The sequence below is a fragment of the Panthera uncia genome, assembly GCF_023721935.1.
Source record: "Panthera uncia isolate 11264 chromosome B3 unlocalized genomic scaffold, Puncia_PCG_1.0 HiC_scaffold_2, whole genome shotgun sequence".
NCBI classification, from domain to species: Eukaryota; Metazoa; Chordata; class Mammalia; order Carnivora; family Felidae; genus Panthera; species Panthera uncia.
In genome coordinates, this window is record NW_026057583.1 from 2,457,276 (window position 1) to 2,481,068 (window position 23,793).

General features: G+C 46.9%; 1 protein-coding gene across 10 annotated transcripts in view; it reads right to left on the reverse strand.

The window, feature by feature from the left end:
• The window catches only part of CPEB1 (cytoplasmic polyadenylation element binding protein 1), a 90,669-nt gene that overhangs the window by 7,917 nt on the left and 58,959 nt on the right, over positions 1-23,793 (reverse strand). For 6 of the 10 annotated variants that reach the window (XM_049614229.1, XM_049614225.1, XM_049614232.1 and 3 more), the window contains exons 3-8: positions 18,097-18,288; positions 5,971-6,197; positions 3,991-4,243; positions 1,916-2,029; positions 1,559-1,663; positions 532-668 (exon numbers count right to left, since the gene is read on the reverse strand). In XM_049614229.1, coding sequence (XP_049470186.1) covers positions 532-668; positions 1,559-1,663; positions 1,916-2,029; positions 3,991-4,243; positions 5,971-6,197; positions 18,097-18,288 — 1,028 coding nt within the window. The remainder of the gene's footprint in view (positions 1-531; positions 669-1,558; positions 1,664-1,915; positions 2,030-3,990; positions 4,244-5,970; positions 6,198-18,096; positions 18,289-23,793) is intronic. The other 4 variants (XM_049614226.1, XM_049614228.1, XM_049614227.1 and 1 more) reach the window with 4 other exon arrangements.

Here is a 23,793-nt window from a genome sequence, read left to right on the forward strand (position 1 = left end):
TGCTCAGGGCACAGGCGGACACGGCCAGGAGCAGGAGAGGCAAAAGGAGAGAGAAGTGTATGGAGGAACGTACACAGCTAATGAAGCCCCGAATGGGAGTGCAGAGGTGATCCGCAGACGGTGTGGGCCAAAGAGGAATTTACCCGCCAGAGACAGGAAGGTTGCAAGGCACAGCCTGACGGCAGGTCTAGGGAGAAACAGCTGTAGATTATCAGTTAAACCCAAGTGGAGAAAGCTGTTGTTTTCATTTCTAGGACTAGAGGTTTGGGACAGAAGTGTTGGCTGGAGTAAGGGCTGGGACACAGCCTGATCACCACAGGCAGGAGCACACATACACCATTGAGGACCAAAGATTTTTGTTTTTCTAACACAACAGAGTATCTTGCTGTATTTACCGTAAAACAGGAGGAGCAGCCTTTTGGCCGCAACAAGAATCCTCATCCAGCAGCCTGCATATTCACCCACCTGTGGGAGACCCACTGCCTCACGCACCAACTACCCCGACCCAGAGAGGACCCCGGGCTAACACACCTCCTTGCAGCGCATCCTTCGGCTGGACATCTTGAAGTAATATTCACTCAGGCCATCTGGGCTCAGCGGGTCATGAGAGCAAGCCTGAAGCAAGGCCCGGACAGACTTCTCTAGTTCGAAGACCAGATACACATACCCTATTTCCAATAAAAGGAGAAACTGCATTAACATCCCTCAGGTGGTTACTCCTCAGTCTTGGTTTTGCAGTAGGGAGTTTTGTCCAGGAGAAAGAGTCTCACGTGTAAAACACATTTCTGTCCCACTCCTGCAGAGTCTCTGAATGGAAGCACTTTGCTGTGTCAGATGGCCAGGCCTTGGGAGGGAGAAGCACATCGTCTCCCACCTGAGTGAAGGAAGGGACCAGCAAGGTGGGACACAGGATCCCATCATAACCACGCAGCCATCCGTCCCAGGGCACACAGCATGTTCTGGTCAGCAGAGCCAGGCTGTCCTGGGGGCAGGATGGAGGGCAGGTCTGTGGCCAGCCTGCTGGGCCATGGAGATATTGCTTTAAAAGCCTAGTTAGACCAGTGGTTCAGTTTATCGGAACATTTTCAGTGAAGATGGGGCAGAGTGAAAATAGCACCTGCTCCTTTCTACAGGGAAGGGATCTCATTTCAGACCAGTGAGGAGTCAGATGCTTGGTCCTCATTCCTGCCAACTCCAAAGGGATCTCAGAATTAGGTCAGGCAACAATGTAACTGGGCAAGAAAGGCAGGCAAAGGAAAGCTTTTCAGACGCCTCATTTTGAGAGGAAAGTAGCTGCCGGGGTTCAGGTTTGGAGGGAAGTGCACGAGGAAGTTTCCCAGACAGCTCCAACTGCAGTGTCAATGTGGACTGATGGAACATTAGCTCAGAGGAAGCAGAAGGATGTGCCAGGTTGAAGAGAAGTGCTGTCAGCCCAAAGTTCTGTGCTCGGGAGTGCCCAAACCATGTTACCAGCATGCGGCTGGGACATACCAGCATCCCTCAGTGCAATTACATACTAGGGAGGGGAAAAAAAAATCTCCTACCATGTCTGTATTACCTTTAGGCATATTACCTTTGGGAGGACACCGGGGGTGCTTGCCATCCTTACCAGGCCACTCCACACTCAAAGAGCCAAACACACGGAAGGTGTTAATCAATCCAGCTGCAAAGCGATGGAAAAGAATGGCAGAAACTGAGGCACCACTCTCCCCAGGAAGGCCCAAGCACAGGATCATCGGCATTCTTCCCCCAGACTTCCCTCCCTTGACAAACAATTCGGAAGTGATCTTGGGTCTCAGGTGATGGGTGTAAGCACCAGACAGAAGCAATATGGGAGCCACAGGTTTAGGTCCAAGTTTAATGCTCTAGAGAGACATGCCCCACCCTCAAGTAGGAGGTCTCAGAGGCAGCTCACCTTCCGTAATATCCCAAGGAACACCTCCTAGGAACACTTTGCAGGAGTAGATGGGGTTCTTATAGTTCCGGGGAGGAAGCTGGCCGCTCCAGGTACAGGTTGCTTCATTCACAGCTTTGGTTGACAACAGAGACGACAAAGAGAAAGAAACCGGTCAGAGTCAACAAAGTCATTGCTCCTTTCTGGGATGAACTCATCTGGGGAGAGCTACACAGGCCACAGTCCTAGCCTGGCCGCTGGGAGAACATCCACCAGTATTCGGAAAGGCAAGGAACCTTATGCCTCATCAAACCAGTCGGCCCAGTAGGACAATTCTAAGCCACTACTTCTGTCTCCATTAGAACAGAGAGGAAAGGCAAAGCAGCTATGTAGGGTAAAAATGATCACGACCCAAGCTATTTTCAAACATATAACTGATAAGCTAACCACAAAGCAGTTTTACCTAGTCAAGGCTTACAATACTAATGGATTTAAATTTCTAATTGCTTTAAAATAAACAGAGCAATCTTGTATACAATGTTCTACAGACTTACTGGTCCAAACTGGCCTTCTCCCTAAATATTCAAATAAGGAACATTCTATTGTTCTCCTGTCTGCACTCTGAACTTATCAGTCACAGAAGTCAGGACCACTGCCAGTAAAAGCCACCACTAGCAACCCAAAAGACAAGAACGTCTCAACTGCTCCCTGCATCAGAACCATGTCCCATCACTGCCAGAGCTGTCTCCATGGCACCTGGACAGACACTGGGCCTTCCTTGATGCCAACACTGTAAGATAATGTTGATTTTTCCCCAACTACTCTGCTTCCTGTTTATACCAAATCCAAGTTTGTCTAAACCCATTGTGAAGTTTCTCTGACAACACCCCGTTAAGAAACCTTTCTTGCTGGACAGAGTAGGAACTATCTTCTGTGTGGCCTGTTCTGATAACTTCTAGAGGCCTCTTTGTTCTTGGCCTCTCAGCTCAGCCTTCTCTCTTTAATCATGCCCGCCACTCAGTCTGTACCTCTCCAGATCAGGGACTAGTCTCAGTGGGGACTGGCTCATCCTTGCCCATTTTACTCCTTCGGCAATGGGGCAGATAGCCAGTGAAATGAACCATCATTTCCATTCAGGACAATGACGTGGAAGCTCATTCCTTAAAAGGCCAATGTGTTGCTACGCCAAGAACTTGGGCACCATCAGCAATATTTCACAAACAAAAACATAAATCAATATAACGGCCTCATCCAGGAGTAAGGTAATGTCATTCCAAAAACAATGGCATTAGTACAAACATGGGTTGCCAAAACCATTATGTGAACAGGGCAGCAGGACTGTCAGAGGAGAATGAGATCAGGCCCAGCTCCGTGACTGGAAAGACAGACATCTGAAGCCACCAGAAACAAATGGATGGAGAAACTCAACACTCACTTATAGTCCTCAACTCCAGAACCTTAGAAGAACAGTTGGTGAACAACACCTCCCTGAAGCCTTAGTCAAGAATGACTTATTAAGACCCATTTACTTCCAACTACTGGTAAAAGATGAAGAATAGATTCAATGCATGTTTAAGGTCATTTAAATGACAGAAGCTAAGGGTTCCTGAGAGAACCTAAGGGTTCCTTACCTTAGAGGCTGACACATGGACCCATTACCCAACAGAGCATCCCTCAGGGGAAGAGAGCTCCAGCAGGGGTTATGTCTGACAGGTCTTTGAATTAGAAAGGGGAGAGGTAGACAAAATTCTGGGCATCACTTCCAGGATTCCTCCTGAAGACACCCACCCATGAAACAATCAAAAGCAACACTAGTCCAGTCCAACTCAGCCAATCTCCACAAAAGAGCACAACTGGGAAATGGGTCCCACTCTGTATGAGCACAGCTTCTTTCCTCTCTGCTCAGCCTCAAAGAAGTTCCTGAGTTTTTGTCCCATTTGCACTCACTCCACAGAAGAGACCATTCTTTACAGATCCAGAGACCTCAACACACGACCAAGTCCTCTTCTGGACAGTTCAGTCTGTGAACTAAGGTCACTTACTCTCTGTGCCCAGAATCAGGCCTCAGGCCCCCACAGGGTGACAGCCACACTCACCTGCAGCTTGCCGGTGCAGCCTGGCCTCTCTCTCTATGCTGAAGGGGTCTTTGGGAGCTTCGAGGAGGTCCCAGGATGGCCACACAGAAGCTCCAGGCCATCTCTTTGATGCACTGGTTGGGGAGGGGCTGACTGCAGCGAGAGCAGCTTGCTCTTGGTCCATCCGGGACCCAACCCCCATCTTTAAAGGGTCTCTGGCACCACCCCCTGTCAGGGACAGGAAGGGCAGAGGAGGGGAAATGCGAAGGCTTGACTGGGGGAGGAAAAAGGAAGATATAGGTTTTTAAAGGACAGTTTTGTTATAAAATAATCACACTACAGAAATTATGAAAAAAAATACCATATAGCTCTGACATTTTCTTTCAGACTTTCTTCCCATGCATTTTTAAGATTATACTGAATTTAAGATTATACTGAATTTAAACAAATTCTTTTCTCCCAACTCTTTTTTTCATATTGCCAGGCAGTCTTCATAACAATTTTTAATTAATTTATGATATTCTATTTAGGGAACAAGCTACATTTCACTAACCTATTCCCCTGTTAAACATTCAGGCACATTCCAAGTTTTCAGGATTATAAATAAAAACCTGAAGTATGTATAGCTTCTTCTAATTTTGTGTTGGTTTTGTTTTTGTCCGATTCCTACATGGAGAATGCCAAAATGCTTTCTATAAGGGTTCCGTGTTCTATCAGAAATGTGGAAGAGAATGGGTTTCACTATAAGCCTGTGTCAAGGCTCTATTACTAACTTAAGCAGGTAAAAATAATACTGCGTTATCAAAAAAACCAAATGACTCAATATTTCCTAAATAGAGGCTTTGCCTCTATTTACCTCTTCTGTGAGCTTTCTGCCCGTATCCCTTCATCAGTTAGCCTTTGGGGTAGGGTATCTGAGAAAGTTCTTCAAACAAAATCCCAAACTGTTAAGTCAGTTATGAAGTAAATTTCCAAGACTGAGCTCCATCTAAATTAACATAAATAGAACTAGAAGCAACTAACCCCATTTTATAGGGGACTAAACTACAGCCCAGATCATTGAAGGGACCTGCTTGTGGTTACCCTTCTGGAAACATGGCCTAAACATAAAATCAACAAGCAGTGGAAACAAGGCCAGCTCTCATATTCTAGGACAGGCTGACAGGTGACAAGGTGGGTCCTCCTAAAAGGTCATGCTATGGATAGGAAACTAGCCACATCCAACGTTGCCAATCCTGGATAGAGAAGAGCAGAGGGCAGGAAAATAAGCCTTCTTATTTGTTCAACAGTCAGGTGGGGAGTGGGGTTGGCAGCACAGAAAGTCAGGCTCAGAAGGCTGCTGATAATTGCATTTTATTTTAGGATGCTTTCTCACTGCCACGCCCATATATTTACTTCTACTGTCCCCTATTCCTCATCTATTCTAATCCACCTGCCAGCTCCACTTAGCACTGGTGCCACACACGTCACACGTAGCCATGGATAAGGGGCTTGTAGTACATAAATTAACTCAAGGCAACATTTAACAGATTCATCACAGCCTCAGATTGAGACGTGGCCTGGGTCAGTAAAGAGAATGTGGGAGCTACAGTCAGTCTGATCTGGGTGGAAATCCTAGCTGATAATTACTAATGTAATTTTTAAAACCATCACTGAAAAATTCTGAGGTAAAACATGTAAAAGTACATAAACCATACACATAGTTTCGAGGCTAAAGAAAATGACCAAGCAGGTCAAGAAACAGAGCAACGCCAAGACTCCCAAATTAACTTTTGAAATTAACTATTTCTCCAAACTCTTGGAAGTATCTTGTAAAAAGAGAGTTGGCAGCTGGGGTCCTGAAACGGATCGCTCTGTGAGCACACAAGGCATCCTCCTCTCCATTGAGAAGTTCCATACACGCACACAGTGGCCTCCACCTCCTGCCTGCATTCTGGCAGACACACTTCCCTTTTTACACTCACTTGCCTTGCCCACCCCACTCCCCAACAAGTTACGTACAATCAAATCTGAGAGATGATCCGATCCAGAACTGAAGCCACTGGTGTCTGAGTCAGAGGGGCTGCTAGAACGTGAGTCCAAGATGGGCCGGGTGTCTAGGCGGGATCCTCTAACTGAGGGTGCTGGAAACTTGTCCACCAAGTCAGATCCAAGGGGGTCTAGAGGCAGGAAGCTCAAGGGGGGTTTCCCCAGGACATTGCCCAGTGGGTTGTGGAGCATGCTCAGTACTAGGAGAAAAAGAAATAAGGAGGTCTCATGACCTCTTCGTTTTCTTCCCAGTCAACAGTCCTTCCCTTTTCTCCCACCCAACAAGATACACAAAGGCACAACCTTGGAAACATGGCAGAACCATCACTAGAGTATAACAAGTAGACAAATCTCCAACACCTACCATGGCCAACCAGGGCCCATTAGAGGTAGTTACACGACAGCTTTTTGAAGACCAAAGTTCTTGCTGTGACAGCAGCAGCAAAACTGCTCTCTGCCACCCAGACTTAAGGGTCAGTAACAGTATCTGGGAAATGTGCCAATGGGGACCCTGGTCACAGCTGCTATTAATATCTGAATACACACATCCATGTTGCCTCAGGAGACACCTTCAGAACCATTAGGAAGCCCAAGCCACACTCCCTCCTTACTGCCTGCCAACACATTTATTCAAAGAATTCCCTTTTTTTTTTTTTTTTTAATGTTTACTTTTGAAAGAGCACAAGTGGGGGAGGGTCACAGAGAGGAGGAGATACAGAACGTGAAGCAGGCTCCAGGCTCTGAGCTGTCAGCATAGAGCCTGACACGAGGCTTGAACCCACGCACCGTGAGATCATGACTTGAAGTCGGACACCTGACCAACTGAGCCACTCAGGCGCCCCAAGAATTCCTACCTAACACTATATAGCTAAAACATACAATTTCAGGACACATCCCACAAGTCTGGTTCAGAAGGAGCAGGTCTTCTTGCCGGAGAAGTTCCCTTATGCCATGTTCCTGCATAGACAGACTCTCTCCCATACACCCTGAACTTCAGACACTGAGGATGGAGCAGAATGACAGATGGTTAAGCCCACTCTGGCTTAAGATAAACCTGGAATGGAACCCGAGGTCAGCACCACCTCTCCATGGCTGTGTGCTCCGGGAAGCAGAGTCCTCGTTTTCTCACAGCCATCACGAGTGGAGCACCAACTATTTCATAATACCATCAGGAAGGTTCAATAACTAGACAGCAGATGGCAAGTGCTCAGCAGAGCAGTGCCCAGCACACGGTAAACATTTAAATACCGAACATCAAAAAAAGAGCGAAGCAAAGGCCAGAAGAGATGAGAGAGGTAAAGTGGACAGAAGAGAACATTTTTCCACCCATGGCCTTGAAGAATTAAGGAATCCAAAGGAAAGCACACCTTTCTATCCATGAGGAGGAGGAATAAACACGTTTGCCACGGAGCACGGTGGCACGAAGGCTAGGGAAGAAGCATGAATCCAATACTGTTTCCATCTGAAGAAAGGGGAAAACATCCACCTCAAATGGCTGTGACGTGAAACCAAAGTAACATGCTGAAGTGTGCATAAGTGCTTCATAGATGGTGGCTGTGACTGGCTCCCCTCACTGGTCAGGGAGTGAAACACAGGTCACCAGGGTGGGTTTCCTCTCCGGTTCCAAGCTAGACTGAATGCCTGCTGGGGGCTGTGCTGAGTCCCAAGAGGCAGGAATAAACCTCTTCAAACATGAAGTCAAAGTGAAAGCATGCTTTCAGGGAACCAGACACACATGCCATTCAGCCCGCTCTCTTTTAGCCAAATGGCCTTTCAGATAAAGATAAGGCAAGTGTACCTTTAAATGCAGAGGATACTGCGGATATGTGTATTTTATTCTGACAAATACATCCTTGAATTTTAAAGAAACTGTTACACTGGTTTCCAAAGGGGGTGTATCATTTTACATTTCCCCCTGCAATGATAAGGGTTTCAGTCCCTCCGCATCCTGGCCAATACCTGTTATGACCAGTCTTTTTAATTCTAGCCAGTTTAATAGGCATGTGTGTTGAGGATGAGGGAAGCTGTACCATATACAGCAAGGAGTCCATTAATTTATTACTTTGTGTTTTTAAGGAAACATTCTTTTAACTAGGCCTTTGAAAGCAGTTTCCTAAGCACAAGCTTATAACTGTATGTTGAAAGTGTCTCTCAATGTTTGGACTCTGACATCCACCAGAAACAGTCCTTGTCAAAATTCTCAAATACTCTTGACAAGCCCCTCCCTCATTGAAACACAAAATCAAAGCCCCTGAGCTCATGTCCTGAGAAGGCAGGAGGTGTGAAGATTTATTCCAGGCTCCTTCCGGGTGCTGCAAAACCTGGCATAAAACCTCTGGAAACTAACGGATCATACACATCGGCCTTACACGTGGTACCAATGCCCTGGAGGGTCTCCTCTTTCTTCACATTTTACAAACCTAAGTTCACAGCGTGCTGAATAATGAGGTAGTAATCAAATTACACAGACCTTTGAAAAACAAGTTAGAGCACTGAGACTTCATCCTGAAGGCACCTGGCAGATACTGAAGAGCTGCTAGGGGGATGACAAAGGAGGCTGATCGGGTAAACTCAGCAAGGCCACACCTGCACCCAGGGCCCAACCCAGAGAGACAGCACTTAAACCCGACGGGCCCTTCTCTCCACTGGACCCATACGGGGCTATGAAGGAGGAAACAAGACAAGAGCTGATGGAAATAGCAACACAGGAGGTGAGTGACGGGTCATGTAGTACAGGTGAAAGACCAAAGTAGGTCAACAGAGTTGAAGCAAATGGAAAACCAGCAATTTCAACGTGCTGACAGCTACAACAGAGGTGAAGCGGCAGACAGGATGAACAGTGAGGACTGAGCTTTCAGGATGGTAAGATAATGTGTGACCACCAACTGGCTGACGTGCAGTGTGGAGTCTAAAAAATTGACTAAGTCGCCCATATGGGTATCAAAGGGACTCATGGTGATAACTGAGCCTGGGGTTAAAATAAACAAATATAAAACAAATACTGACGTCTTCAGAGGAGAAAAGGACTGGGAAACTAGTAATGAGGAACAGAAAGAATGACCCTGAGATAAATGGTAAATTCAGCTTGGAAGAATGTCTATCTTCCACTGGACAAAACAGTACCCACAAGTAAAAGCCCTCAGCAAGTGCAGAGGTTAGAGGGAGCACTCACCAGAGAGCAACAAGACAGAAAGCAGTGTGCTAACCCTGGGAAAAGGGGTAGCACGGTAGGGAGCTCTAGAAGTTGTCAAGGGAAAACGCAGAATAAGGCAGCACGCAGAAAAAAGCTCAAGGGAGGATGGCTGGCCCAGAGGGCTTGTGTCTGGGGCTATCAAGGACAACAAATTGAGGCCATAGTAACTGAGTCTTTCACCCAAGGTTTTTAAGAAAAAAGAAAACGTGCATTTGAAAGAGTCAAAAAGCAAACTGGGATGCCACTGGAGACCACTTTCATCATTCATGTCAATTTCCGTTCACTACTGTGGTGGTGCCTCCATTCTACAAGCCACAAATTCATCCACCTCAACTCACATGCAATTTTTTCTTAACTATGCCCACAAAGATATCTGGAGGCTTTGTCAAATTCCCATGTCAAAGCTAGGAATTAGGTCTACAGCACTCCTCTAAATGTGATAATATACCTGTCTAAAAAGATAAAGGCATGACAACCCATGTTGGCCACTAATGAACTCCACTTCCTTAAATGTGCATGGCTCATAGTCAATCGTCTGTTCTACAATCTGGACCAGGTTCCATCAAGCTCCTACTACTTGCTAATAGCAACTTCCATTTACTGCACATATAGCATGTGCTAGACACTTTGTTAGAAGCACTTATACCTGAAGGTAAATAATCTTCACTGAATCCTAAGAAGTGAGTAATATTACCCCATCTTAAAGAGAGGATCAAGGATCAAAGGGCAAGCATTTGTATAAATAACAGCTAGTGAATGACAGAGTGAGACCTAATTCTGATTCTGAGTTGTATTTCCTATAATGCACCATTCACTAGCTACCTTTAATACTCAGGACTTTACATCTTTTTGTCTTCATGTTCTTGACACCTCTCTTTGTTCAAATTCCTTTTAAGACCATCAACTACTGACAAAGCTCTCTCGCCTACCAAAGGTCAGTGCCTTGGGAACTAAATCATCCAGGCCTTGAAACTTCTCTAGAACCTTGCCACTGTAGGAACTCATTAAAAATGCAACGTGGGCCCCACTCCAGACCTACTGAATCAGAACCTGCGCTCTGAACAAGATCCCCAGGAGGTCGGTGTGCACATTAAAGTGTGAGAAGCACTCATCTAGAAAAACCTGAGGCTTGCTACATCACTCTTCTAATCAGTCCCCCTTACCATGCCCCAGAAACCTTTGATATGTCATTATTTCTGCAGGTTATTTAAACACAGCTCTTACAGCATAATGGCAACTAATACCTAAAAGAAAAAAAGCAAGGCGGCTATAGGACATTTCCCAAAGAGTCTGGTCTCAGGAAACACTAGTTGGGTGCAGGGTGAGGAGTAGGGAGGACAGAGGGAGAGTGACAGTAAGCAGGAACAAACTAATATAGTCTCAGAAAGAGTGATGACCGGAACAAGGCGAACATTGTGAAAAATATTCAAGACAACCAAAATTCTCTGTAAGCTCATACTGAGCAAAAACCAAGGGAGGTAGGGCCTACTGCTTGGGGCAGACACCACCTGCTAAGACAGAAGAAGGAAGAGGAAAGTGCTATGAAGGATCCAACTGGGTTACCTGACAAAACTGGACTATGAACAACAGTTTAAGTATTAGATCAACTTTAAGTTGAATGGAGTTGAGAACTGTTTTGTCACTTATGAACATATTTAAGTACAATAATGTGCAAATGATAAAGGTAAATGTCAGCAATAAGAGAATCTGGGGACGCCTGGGTGGCTCAGTCAGTCAGCTGGTCAGCTCGAGTCACGATCTCACATTGCAGTTCGTGGGATTGATCCCCCTGTCAGGCTCTGTGCGCCAATACCACAGAGCTTGTTTGGGATTTTCTCTTTCCCTGCCCATCCCCTGGTTATGCAGGCTCGCTCGCTCTCTCTCAAAATAAACAAACTTAAAAATAAAAAAATAATAGGAGAATCCGGATAAAGGAAATACATGTATTCCTGGTATAACTTTATAACTTCTGTAAATGTGAAATTATTCCCAAACAAAAGGCTTCTTTAAATGACACGAAGTGAAACTAGTCCGTTCCCATTTGACTTTCTCTGCCTCTTTCAAGGTAACTGGATCTAACCGGAAAAGGAGAATCAAGCACAAGTAACAGGGCTTAGAATCCCCAGGGGGTGGGGAATGGTAACTAAGTACCTTTGGAGTCTCTGCCTATAAGAGACTATAATCTTAGAGAAATAATCTTCTTTTAAACAAGCTTTTTAAAGCCTCAAAAACATTTGTATGGATATTTGCAGGCACACATATGGACAAAGTTCTGCCTTCTCAACCAACCATGCCAAGCCACTCCAACAGTAATTAACTCAACATCTGGCAGAGAGCAGGTGATCAGTATTTGCTGGGCAGTACTAAAAGGAAAGAAACATCATATCCCTTAGAGCCAGTATGCTCACTGAGGCCGCACCCTTTTGATCAAGGTTATTCAACTCAAGGACACAATACTGACCTAGCAGCAACTCAGAACCGGAGCAAAAAAATCTTAGCTCATCCCAACCCAGCCCATCACCAAAACAGAGGTTGAGAGAAGTAGAGTTACTTGTCACATCAAATTGTGACAATACTCCTTCCACTAGTTTCAAATACTTTCTTCGAAGAGAACTAAGTATATATAGGTACAGGCTGAAGAGAGCCTACTCTGCGCTTGAGGAAGGGCAGGACAGAAGAAGCACCTCCCTGGCTCAATCCTCCCAGTAACCTGCTGGGATCCTCACAGCTATGTGTACATACTTCCACATTCAAGTACTAAAAGCAGGAAAGAGTGCTTCACTGAAAACTATCCTAACCACACAGAAGAAAAAGGGAAAGGGACAATGTCATTTAGCAGACAAAAAATCAGGATGCCCCAGGATTCCCACACCCGGGTCACATCAGAACCTCCACTGCAGCAGTTTCCTGCAAATGTTACATTGGGAGGGCCAAGAATACAGTAGGAGTTTGATTAGAAGATATGGGGAAGACAAAAAAACCTAGTATCAACAGGCCTATGATTTTCCACCTGGTTTGAGATTTCCTTCAACCCAAAGAAGGAGCCAGGTTTCTGGAAACTGTCACCTGTGGTCAGATTCCCTAGAGTGACCTGAGTGTCCCTATACAGTCTACTCACATGGCACCTGAGCAGGTAGTTCTTTGAATATCTACAGATCAAAGGAAAAGCTTCTAGGGAAGATGGAACCTCATTTCAAGAGATGGAACCTGTCCTACTCCTGGCTCAGCCCATGACACCATACTTCCCCTGGTGTGACTAGCACTGATTCCCACTAGCTGGGAATCAGGAGGGAAGGAGCCAAAAAGCTAGCAATCCATGGTTTCCCTCTTCGTAACTTGAAGTAGTAAGTATATCTACTAGAAAGGCACGCTCTTTAAGCTACACAATCTAAAATCCAGGGCAAGTGCTAGGTCATTTATGCTGCAGGTCAGTATCTTGAAGTCCACTCCCCATCACAGGGCACAGAGCTTCCCCGAGGCCAGACGTCAAGCATTAACCTATATGGCTTGGGGGCTGGTAAGTGTGGAGAGAAGTCCGTAGTCACTTTTCAATGGGATCCAGGGCCCTAGACCTTTGCTCTACTCCTGAACTCCACAACTCAGGGACCGTAGGAAGTCTGACGTTTACCAAGTACCTCCAGCCCTGGTGGCCAAGCATATGGCACTTGTATCTTCCAAAAGTGACTAAGAAAAGCAGTGTGCTCTTCTTGGAGCAGAGGCACCATTCACCACTCACATGCTGGCAGGAATCAGGATCAGCTACAGACAGCTCTCAGGGAAGTCACGGGGAAGAGAAGACCTGGCAGAGGGTTCCAGCTCATTAATGCTACCTCAGAGGGTACAAGAGACCAAATCAGCAGGAATATTTTTAGACCGATTGTTAACTTTCTCCACTTTCACCCTTCTATGCCAGCTCCTGTGGGTTTTTACAGCTGAGTCACTGTTCGAATTTTCTGAAGCCTTCCCCAAGAGTACAAAGTCACCCAGAGCCTGATGGTGGCAGCAGCAAGAGTTTGGAACTGTATGTGGGTATTGCCAAGACCCTGAGTTCGAGCTCAGCTTCGGGAGAGACTAGGCCCAAGACATCAGAGTCAGATGCCTGCTAACTCCTGGGAGTAATCATGGAAAAAACCCACACCAGGAGCCATTATTTCTAGCTTGAGATTTAGGGCCACATACTTGGAACCCTTCCTTCTCTCTCCCAACCCTTAGCTCTAGGTTGTTTGTGCTCAAAATCCATCTGAAGGCACACAGATAGGAAGTGGGAGGGCAGCACTCATTCCAGGTATAACAACAGACTGCTCTTTGCCTGGAACCCCAACCCTGCAGTCTACACCACACTCCAATTCAGGTGGTGGGCTATCGTTTGAGTGTGAGCTGCCTTCACTGACCCTGGATCCCATAGACGCAATGTGGCACCCAACAGAGCCTTTCTCCTCTAGAGAGAGGAGATGACTGGACAAGTTTCATTACCTGAAGAAATGACATACCCAAGTCCCACGTAAGGTCAGCACACATGCCCCCCCTGTACCCAATTTCTTTCTTGCCTAGGAGGCACCCTATTATCATACTGCTTCCCAGGCCCTCCCTCATCTCTGCACTAAATGCTATTTCTCAGTAGACTTCCTGAGTCCACGATAGAATTCCTGTTCCAGTGTATGACAAAATTTTCTGTAAATGCATCTTCATGCCTTAGAAGCTATGGAGGTTCAGAGATACTGATCTCTGAAGAATCCATCCATCCAGCTGATCAAAACACGTGGGAGGCAGAAGAATGGGGGAGACCTTGACTGAACTCTACAGTTCAAAACTACTCAGGATTAACAACACAGTGGCTCGACATTCATCATTCATTCAACAGATACTTATGAAAAAGCCATGAGCCAGGTGCTGTGTTGCATGCTGGGGACACAGTAGTGGAGAAGTGGATGGTTGAAGGAGATCTGCAGGAGCGGAACTTGGTCCAGCCCAAGAAGTCCATGTTCCACAGATGAGGAGCCCAACTCTGTTTTGAGTATCACCTCAGAAAGGCTGTTTTGGAAGTATAGCAGCAGCAAAATCAAAATGCCGAGGGTCCCCCTTCTCACTCCAGGCTGATCCAGCCCGCCCACCAACAGAGAGCCTGCAAGTAACACAGCATGGGAACATACCATTCATAACCTGACTGGTTAGCAGTCAGGGCAGAAACCAGAGAAGGTGGACAGGTTAACCCCCGGGGACTTCTAAAGGACAGTGGGAGAAAACAGGGCATGGCCTCTGGCATCCTCAGACAGAACATCTGGTCTACCCACTGGGCTTCGATACAAGGCATGCATTAAGAGTCCCTGCTTCCAGGCCTCCCCAAAGTAGATTCTCAGTCACCCCCTTCATGCTGAGTAATACTGCCTGCAACAGAGTCCCCAGGGGGAAGTCAGGGAGACAGATCCATTGGGTGGGCACAGCTCATGAGCTAAGACTCAGGTAGAGGGGAGCCAGAACTGTCTACGGCACACTGTAGCTTTGAGGGGTCTCAGCTAGGGAACACATCACCTCTGGATGGACAGCCCCAGGGCAGTATGTGGAAATACCTTAACATAGGTGTTCTTGTCCAACATGTTAAGAGTTCTGCTTATAGGAACACAGGTGTAATAGAAAGCACAAGAGTTTTGGAACCAAAGAGCACTGTGAGTTCTGGCAGTTGTGTGACTTCTGGTACTTCACAACCTGTGACCCTACCTACCCATCTTTATGATAGAAATAATGACTACCCATTTCATGGGATTGTACAAGCATTAAAGTCACATGATGGACTTCACATAGGAAGCAGTCAACAACTGGTAGTTATTAGTCATTCCATCCCCCATCCCAAGATACTGAGGACAGCTTTCGTGGTTCTACTGTTCTATTACAGGACTTCAGACACACTACAAGGATGACAAAGGTAGTGCTGGACACATGCCACTGGGGTCTCAGGGAAAAACCAATGTCTAACATTCATCTTTCCCCAAAAGGCTTTCTTCCCAGCAAGAGGTGAGGCCTCAGGGTAGGCCCAGTCTTTCTAGAAGGAGGGACCCCACAAAGCGCCATAACCAAACCGATGCTGGTCTTGCAGGCACTAATCTCAAAACCAGATTCCACCCCAGGGGCTTCAAAAGCAGGCCTTGGAGGCCAATGGAGCCCATGTAGCGGAAGGATCCTAGCCCCCCAAGAAAGGTCTCCATGTACCAGTCTCATGCTGAGAACCCAGTTAAAAGTTGTCCCTGTGCAAAAAAAAAAAAAAAAAAAAAAAAAAAAATCCTTAGTGGAAAAAATGAAAGCCCCTGTTGTAGCAACTATCACACTGCCTTTGGTATACCTTCTCATCTGTTTACCCTTGGTAGCTACAGGGATTTGTAAGGGCAACAATTTTATTCATCGATGGACCTCCAGAGCCTAATCTAGTACCTGGCACATAGCCAGGGCTCAATGCTTGAATACATTTAACCAAGATTTTCAGGCAAGAGCCCTGCCATCTTCCTCCCCTACCCCCAACACTGATGAACACATATGATGGCAGAAGGTGGTCAGTGGTGAAGCCACAGCTGCCTGGGGCAATGTGTCACCAAGCAGAGCCCAAGGAGCAAGCCTGCACCTGTGCTCCACAAAACACAGCATGGATAACTCCCAGACTGCCCAGAGATGTTGAAACACCTCCTCCCTCCCTGAAGAAACTGAGCTAGTTGGTCTTCAGAAGGGAAGGCAGTGTAGGCACTGGAATGTGGGCCGCATGTTCCCGCATTGCTGGCAAGGGTGCCCGATCTGGCACTGCAGCTGGCTGGTGGGAGGGCTGCATCCTACTCCAGTAGGCAGTACCCTCGTGTGGGCTGAGAAGGCCCAGAGCTCAGGGAAAAGAAGAGAGATGGCCGTCATCATAGCTCCAAAATTTGAGGACATCACGGATGTGAGGGATGGGTGTGTCCTTAACCCTCAGAAAGGAAGACACGGCCACACTAACCCTGCCCATAGCCAGATGACAGCACTGGGGCAGCCCTCTGGTCCCTGTGAATGCTAGGGCCACAGACTGCAGTCCCTCCCTGATCCACAAAATCATGTGATATTTATCACTGATGTGCCTGAGATGAAAGGTGAAGAAATAAATTCATCCCCACTCTGGAGACAAATAGCTACAAGCACAGGACTTTCAGGCAGCAAGGAAGCTGGAGGAATTACGACTGGGTCCAAGCTGTTTTTTTTTTTTACAGCCTAATTTCACAGTAACTTTCAGGCTACGCTCTCCAAGCCCCAACCTGCGCCCTCCTGCAACCTGTGTGCAGTACTACTTTTCAGAAGGACCCTTGTAGCTAACAGAGACCAGAGCCAAAGGGCCACGCCCCAATCTGACACCAGTGAGAGATAGTGCCTTAGTCAAACACTGGTCACCACAGACAGGTGCCCACCTCCTGCATAAGCTCTTCTGTTTTCTGCTCAGATACAGTGGGAATGAGGACAAGGTCAGCTTCACAGGCCATCTGGGTCAACTTCAGAGTACCACATAAAAGAAGCAACCGTGGCCTTCCAGCCAAGATCTCCAGGCACAGGATGCCACACTTCCTTGCCCCAGGGCAGTTACCAATCTTTCTGGAAAAACCTGAGCCAACTGAAGGCCAGTACTTCAAGAAATTCTACCTTAACCCAGAGGTAGTTACTTAGACAAAGCTCTTCCCCATCCTCAAATCAAAAAAAAAAAAAAAAAAAAAAAAAAAAATCCAACCCCCTACCCCCAATCAAATGGGATAATGCCAACAGACAACAGTCCCGGGCTCTGCAAAGCATTCTAAAAAAAGACCTGCGGCCAAATAGGGTGGAGGCCAGAGAAATCAGCAAGACGGTACCTGGCTACCATGACTGCCAGTTTCTGGAGCTGAGGAGGTGAGGGAAGGATGGCAGGCTCAGTGAATTCCACGGTCAGCACCAATAGGAAATGGCTGCCCCCCACTACCTTTCCATCTTCCCTAAGTATCTGCTGCTATTCTTTTTATTAAGGTATAATGTACATAAAGCAAAATACATGGGTTTTAAGTTACCTATAGTATTTCTGAAGTTCCCATTTCTTCCTGAACACTCCAAGATTTGGCTGGGTCTGGCCAACCCTCCCCCGTGTACCACAAGAGGGAAAGAAACGGGCACTGGGAAGTTCTCAGCAGAAGCAGTTCACGGGGTTGGCCAAGAAGCCCCTTCAGGCTGTCCCCATCACATCCTCCCAAGGCAACAAGGGGTCCTAAAGGGGAGTGGCTCTTCCTCCATCCATTTGGTTACCCTTCACACAAAGAAAAACAAAGCCTCCGCAGCTGAGAGTTACTCCACCCCACTGACCCTGCCTGTCCCTTTCCAGGGTCAATGCTCTTACCCGTATGTTAAAGCCAATTCCAATATTCTAATACCACCCAGCCACACTGGAGGTTAAAATTACTCCCTTGCCATGATTTAGGGACTCACCCATCCTCGTATACAGGTCCCTAGTTATAAAAACCACTGAGAAACAGAATCTGGACATCCAGGGATCAGCCCCTGAAGTCCCCTCCCCCACTGAAAAGTGTTTTGCTTCATCATCTCCAAAACAGGCCTGGGCACTCGGGGGGTTAGCTGGATCTTTTCTGCATAAGACTGTCACCTTGGGGACCCTTCTCAGGGCCACCCCAGGTGCACACTAACAACTCCAGGGAATTTATCAGGGTAAGTGGAAAAGCCATGCCTGCCTTTACGAGCAACCATCTGTCCTGCCACGCTCACAGCCAGCATTTCCATCTCTTGCAAAACAGCTCCATGTTGTATTGGGGGGGGGGGGGGGGGGTGATGCAAAGGGGAAGAGAACAACTGTTGCTGTGGATGTCTCTGCTCACCACCCCATGCGTCCCCCTCCCCCAGCCAACTCATTTTCTGGCACTCACCCGAGTGTGTGCTGCTCTGGGCTGAGGAATCGGAGTCCTGGGTGCTCCAGGGTCGGTCCCAGCCTGTGAGACTGAGGGACTGCAGGCCAAGGCACAAGTCATTTGCATCTGGGAGGCCCCGGGAAGAATCTTGCGCAGAGGTGGGGAAAAGCATCCTGCTCGTAACTGTTTCTTCTGAGTCCTGGAAGTCTGCTTTGGACAGGAGGACAGCAGAAACCCCAGAGTTAAGGGCTGTTTTCCCCAGTATTATCAACAATAAATATTAATAATAATAGTTTCCCAGAGCTCAAGGAGCAGACATCCAAGTCGGCCGGATGCTGCGGCCGCTGCCTCTGCACTTTTGGGGGCGTCAGAGCAAGAGCAGTTGCCATACAGCCCCCCTCCCCACATACACACCCCTATCCCGTCTGCATTACAGACTGGGCCAGCATGTGATCAGGCTGCTGATGCTTCCCGCTGCCAGTGACATCAGCCGGCTGAGCTGTGCAATAGAAAGCGGCATCATCCCTCACAGAATGGGGGAGGAGCAGGAGGGGACGACAGGGAGGAGACTTGCCTCCCCGGGAAAAGATAGCACAACAGCTACTTGGAACAGTCCGGGTGCAGTGCCGGTAAGTCAGGGTTCCGAGGCAGCGCCCTCCGGTCTCCAGCAATGGTGGCCAAGCGGCCCCGAGGCACGACTGAAGTCCTCTCCGCTGACAGCAAAGCCAAAGCAGTGACTGCCTGCTTGTGTAGCTCTGCCCTCCTGCCCCTCCCTTCCCCTCCCTCTGCTCTCCACCCCCAAACCCAAAAACACTCTAGTCCTGGATTCTCTCCAGCTGCTTGCTCAAGCCCTGGTTTTGCAGCCCAATGCAAAGCTTCACAATCCTGCTAGCAAAAATCTATGTGCTCCAAGTGGCCCCTGAGCAGCACCCTGACACAGCAGTGTTTACCACTGAGGAATGGGGTAACCTTCAGAAAACACTGCATACTGGGACCCTGGGAAACAACACCTGGTGCTCCAGGCTTGTCTGGAGCACATCACAGAGAAAAGGGGTCAGCTTCAGCAGAGGGAAGGGAGTCGCCGGGCTGCCCTGGTATGTCCCACCACCCACAGGCCAGAGTAAGCTCTGCCCTGACCAGGACAATTCCTGTCCCTGGTTCCTCTCGCCCCAACAGGATGGGCATGAGTCATGAGCAGCTCTGTCAGGTCCAGCCTCCCTTCCCTCGGGCGGCCGGACATAGGGACAGACTGAGGCAACACCGCTAAACAGTTCAGACAGACAGAAAGAAAAGCAACAGTCCCAGTGCTATTCTGCCCCTTCAGAAATCCAGTGCTCAGGAGCTCCCACCAGCCGGCCCTGCCAACGCCCTGTCTCCGGCCTTCCAGGAGCACTCTGAGCCTCCCAGCTAGCCAGCTGGGAGGCTCACTGATGCCTCTGGCTGCTGGGGCCCTCACTCAGGGGTCCTGCTCAGGACCAAGGCCCCACTTCTGTGACCACTCACAGCTCCAGCAACAAAGTACAGCTCTGCCCAGATATTCTGGAACCTCCGCCATTTCCTCTTTGGTGACGTGCTCTCCCGTATCAGTCCTCTGCCATCATGACCTGTAGTCACAAGGCCTCCTCCCCAGAAAAGAGGGTAGAGAGCAAAGGTCCCAGCCTCAGCAGGCAGGCTGCTCACACCTAAACCATGCTGGTGGCAGTACTCCGCCTCACCTGTTCTCCCATGTCATACGGGCAGTGACCGATATAGACAGGGTCCCAGGTGGGCAGAGGCAAGAAAAATGCTATTAGCCACAGGATAAACTAGCGAGAACCACCTGCAGTACATACCCCTATGTCCTTGGGCACTCAGGCAGAGCTGAGAGGGGAGAAATGACCAGTCTGTAGGAGAGACTCCTCCCATTAGAGGTGGTTTTTTCTTTTTCTTTTTCCCTTCCTTTTTCTTTAGAGCTTTGCTGCTGTGTCATCCATCCACGTTATTCCTGTCTGGCTATAGATACTCTGCTTGCTCCCTGTCTGTGTTTGTTAAAACCTTGTTCACCACTGCACCATGTTGGTATTGTCCCCACCCCAGAACACTCCCCTCCTGCTTCTCTAGGTCCACCCTCACACAAGCTAAGGACAAACTTTAAAAATAATCTACGTGTACTAACTACAAAAACAATGCTGCCTTTAAAAACATCTATATTTCAGTACCTGTGCCCACTAAACCAGCTATCTATATAGTCCCTTCCACCCCACAGCGAGGCCACCTCTGCCTAGACACAACTGCCCCCACCCCACCCTGACCTCTAAAATGAGGGTATCTGTGTGCATGACTACCCCCATGCCTCTGGCAGGAAGGATCTAATCATCGACTATACTCTTGCTGCCCAAAGTCTAGTGAGGAAGACCAGCCACATCAGCATCACCAGGAGTTTGTTATAAATACACAATCTCAGCACCCCCGAGATCTATGGAATTGACCTGCATTTTAACAAGATTACCAGCTGATATGTATGCACACACCAGTTTGAGCAATAGTATCTATACAACTTCCATAACCTTCCCATCCCAAGCTGAGAGACCCAGGCTTCAGCAGCAGGGCTGTTTAAGGATACTGATGGCTACGTGCATCCAGCTCTGTGATCTGAACACAACTCTACTTTCACTCCCAGCATCCCCACCATAGGCATCACATCACCTCTATCCTTATCCAGACATCCCCCATCCCACATTCTCTTCCAGAAAAAGGCTTTCACAACCACTGCAGGGTTCCTTCACTAGATCCTAAAATCAATGAAGGCCATACCCATTAAATGTTTAGTGTAGCAGACTGGGAAAAATTAAGTAGCTTTAAAAGTCCAACAGGATCTTACTTTGCTCACCAAGTCTTGCCACTGTGTGATCTCAGTCAAGTTACTTAGCTTCTGAGCATCTTTGTAAGGTGGCAACAGCAGATCCTGATTCTTTCAGGATCACATAAAACATCTGGTACACTGTCCGACACAAAGCATTTTATCAGTTTTCAGTAGGGTGACCATGTAATTTATCATCCAAACCAAGACGTTTTTGAGAGAAAGGAGGCAAATTTTAATAATCGTACCAGGACAAAACTTCCAGTTCTAAAAGAAGTCACAGAGATGTAAAGTACAAAGAACATAAGGTAAAGAGTTAGTGATACTGTAGTAATGTCATATGGTGGCCAACAGTGACTATACTTACTGTGGTGGGCACGGGGTCAAATACAGAATTGTCCAATCACTATGCTGTACACCTGGAACTAACATCATATTGTACGTTAAACTACGCTTCAATTAAGAAAATCATACCAGGACAGCAATCTCAGAGATGGTAGGCCTGGTAGGCATGATCACTCTTATCTGGAGCCTTTGTGTTCAGAAATATTTTACTCAAGAAACAGACTCTCTTTCTGAAGTAATCCCTACATCCAACATGGAGCTCAAACTCATGACCTCGAGAACAAGAGCCACTCACTTTACCAACTGTGCCATCCAGTTGCCCCTCCAGAAACAGGTTACCCAAAAACGCTCCTTTCCAATGACTAACTGATCCCTTCTATCCAAATTTACCCCTTGCTGTCCACCTCTTCTCCGTGTACTGAAAGAAAGTTTGAGAAGTAAACTGTCAACACAGCCTAACATGCAGTGAGGTAAGAGGTCTGAAAAGCAAAGGCTAACTGTACTGAGCAAAAGCTTTTCTTTGCTTCTGAAGCTCACAGCAGATGCTGGACAGGGATGTGACCCTTTTTACTGGAGGATATTATTTATAATCTTTTGCCCAGCTCCATCTACGTACTCTCAAGTACTAAAAGCTGATAACTGGCACAAGATGATGTGATAATTCTTATTCTAAGGCAATCTAATGAACAAGGACTCTCAGTTTAAATGCTTTTTCCTACAAGTTTCCTTCATCCATACCCATAACAAAGCTTCTGACTTAAGTTTCTTAATTTAGTTCAAAATTTTAAAAATCATTTCCCTTTGAAACTATCAGTTATCTTCTTTACAGTTAATCCCCCAAATTTCTTAGCAGGCAAACAACTCAGGGAAATAAGTAAATTGACCCAAAGGTCAAAGTTAGCCACAATCTCAACTAGAGCATCCCCTGGCAGACTCAAAATGCAGAGGTGAACCAGGGACCCTGGCTCCAGGGCTCAGAGTGACCTCATCTCTTATCTTTTCCATCTTCGTAAGAGACTGTTGTTCCTCTGATGACTCCTCTGCCAGCAAAACTCAGCACAGCATTGCTCAGGGTCGTCTGCTGCCACCATTCTTGAAGTCTGGAGACTAAGGGAAGACAAGAACTGTGCTATGAGGCCCTCACTTGTGAAGCCCTTAAGTTAGGAGGCTCCACTGTACAAAGGCAGATGGTGACTGCCAGAAGTTGGGTTGGCTTCACAGAACAGATGAATCACAAGCTGATCCTAGGAAAAAGATCTAGTTCCATGAGGAGGTAAGGTCAGCAAGGTGTGTTTGTACCAGTTGAACCAAGGCACGCCAAGTGAGGGATGTCTATGGACTCTTAAACAGGAAATAACAGGCTGAAGGGTCCAAGATGAACCAGAGATCGGAGCTCAGAAGGCCTATCAGGAGGCCAGGGATGAGAGGGAAGAAGAGCTGAAGGGAAATATGTTAAATGGCACAAGCAGACTACAAAGCTGCATCTATCTATACCATGATTAGAACAATGTGAAAATTCTGTCCATTGATGGAAATTTTGGTAAAGAAACCGAAAAATATGAACAGCTACTGTATAAGGTCAGCAGACTACTAATGGATTTTCCTTTAGTCAGTGTACAATTATAACAATGCAGCATAAAATCCATCCTCTCCTGTCTTTTCCCTCTTTCAACCTAAGCAGCACACTATTATAGTTTGTTTAGCAACCACACTCGAGTCTTTTAAAATAATCTCAACTTTATCCCCAAATTCCAGGCTCTGGGAATAGCAGAGATAGGACACTGCATTATTTGTTCCCATTAGATTCTTTCAAAAGACTAGCTTTATAGCTGAATCTCCTTAAATCAATGATTTATGGTTCGTAGGGTTTTAACAAGCCTATAAAGTAGCATTTCTAAGAATGTATTTCTAAAAAGACTGTCTGAAAGACAATTTTCTCACACAAAATAAAAAAAACCAAAATGATGATTTTGGAAATCCATCTTGGCAACTTAAAGAGAAAGAACAAACGTGCAAGAAGTCAGACATCTGTCAAGATCATTTCAACTGCTCTGTTTGTACTTTGGCCCTTAACTACTCATATGCCAGGGAGACTGCAAGCTTCTCCAGAGCAGTACTCCCCAAACTTTAAATGACTTGGGAATCTTTTTAAAACACTGATTCAGGTTCAGTGGGTCTGGGTCAAGCCCAGAATATGCGTTTCTAATCAACTCCCATATTATGTCGCATTCCTGGTATGCTGGCCACACTCCGAGCAGTACAATTTTAAAAGGGTTTTTCTACTCCAGATGGTCTCTTCCAAGTAATTCTTACTCACCCCATTCTTACCCAACACCACTTTCCTTCATGGTGTTCATTCTACTAAACAAGTACCTTCACTGGCTCCCTAATGCCTCTCATATCAAAGCCAATCTTCAGGCCCTGGCTTATTAACTTTCTCTTACACTAGTCACCAAACATTAAAGGCTTAGCTAGATTTAATCACAATTCCTCAGAAGTTCACACTCCAGAAAATAATTTATCGTTTATCT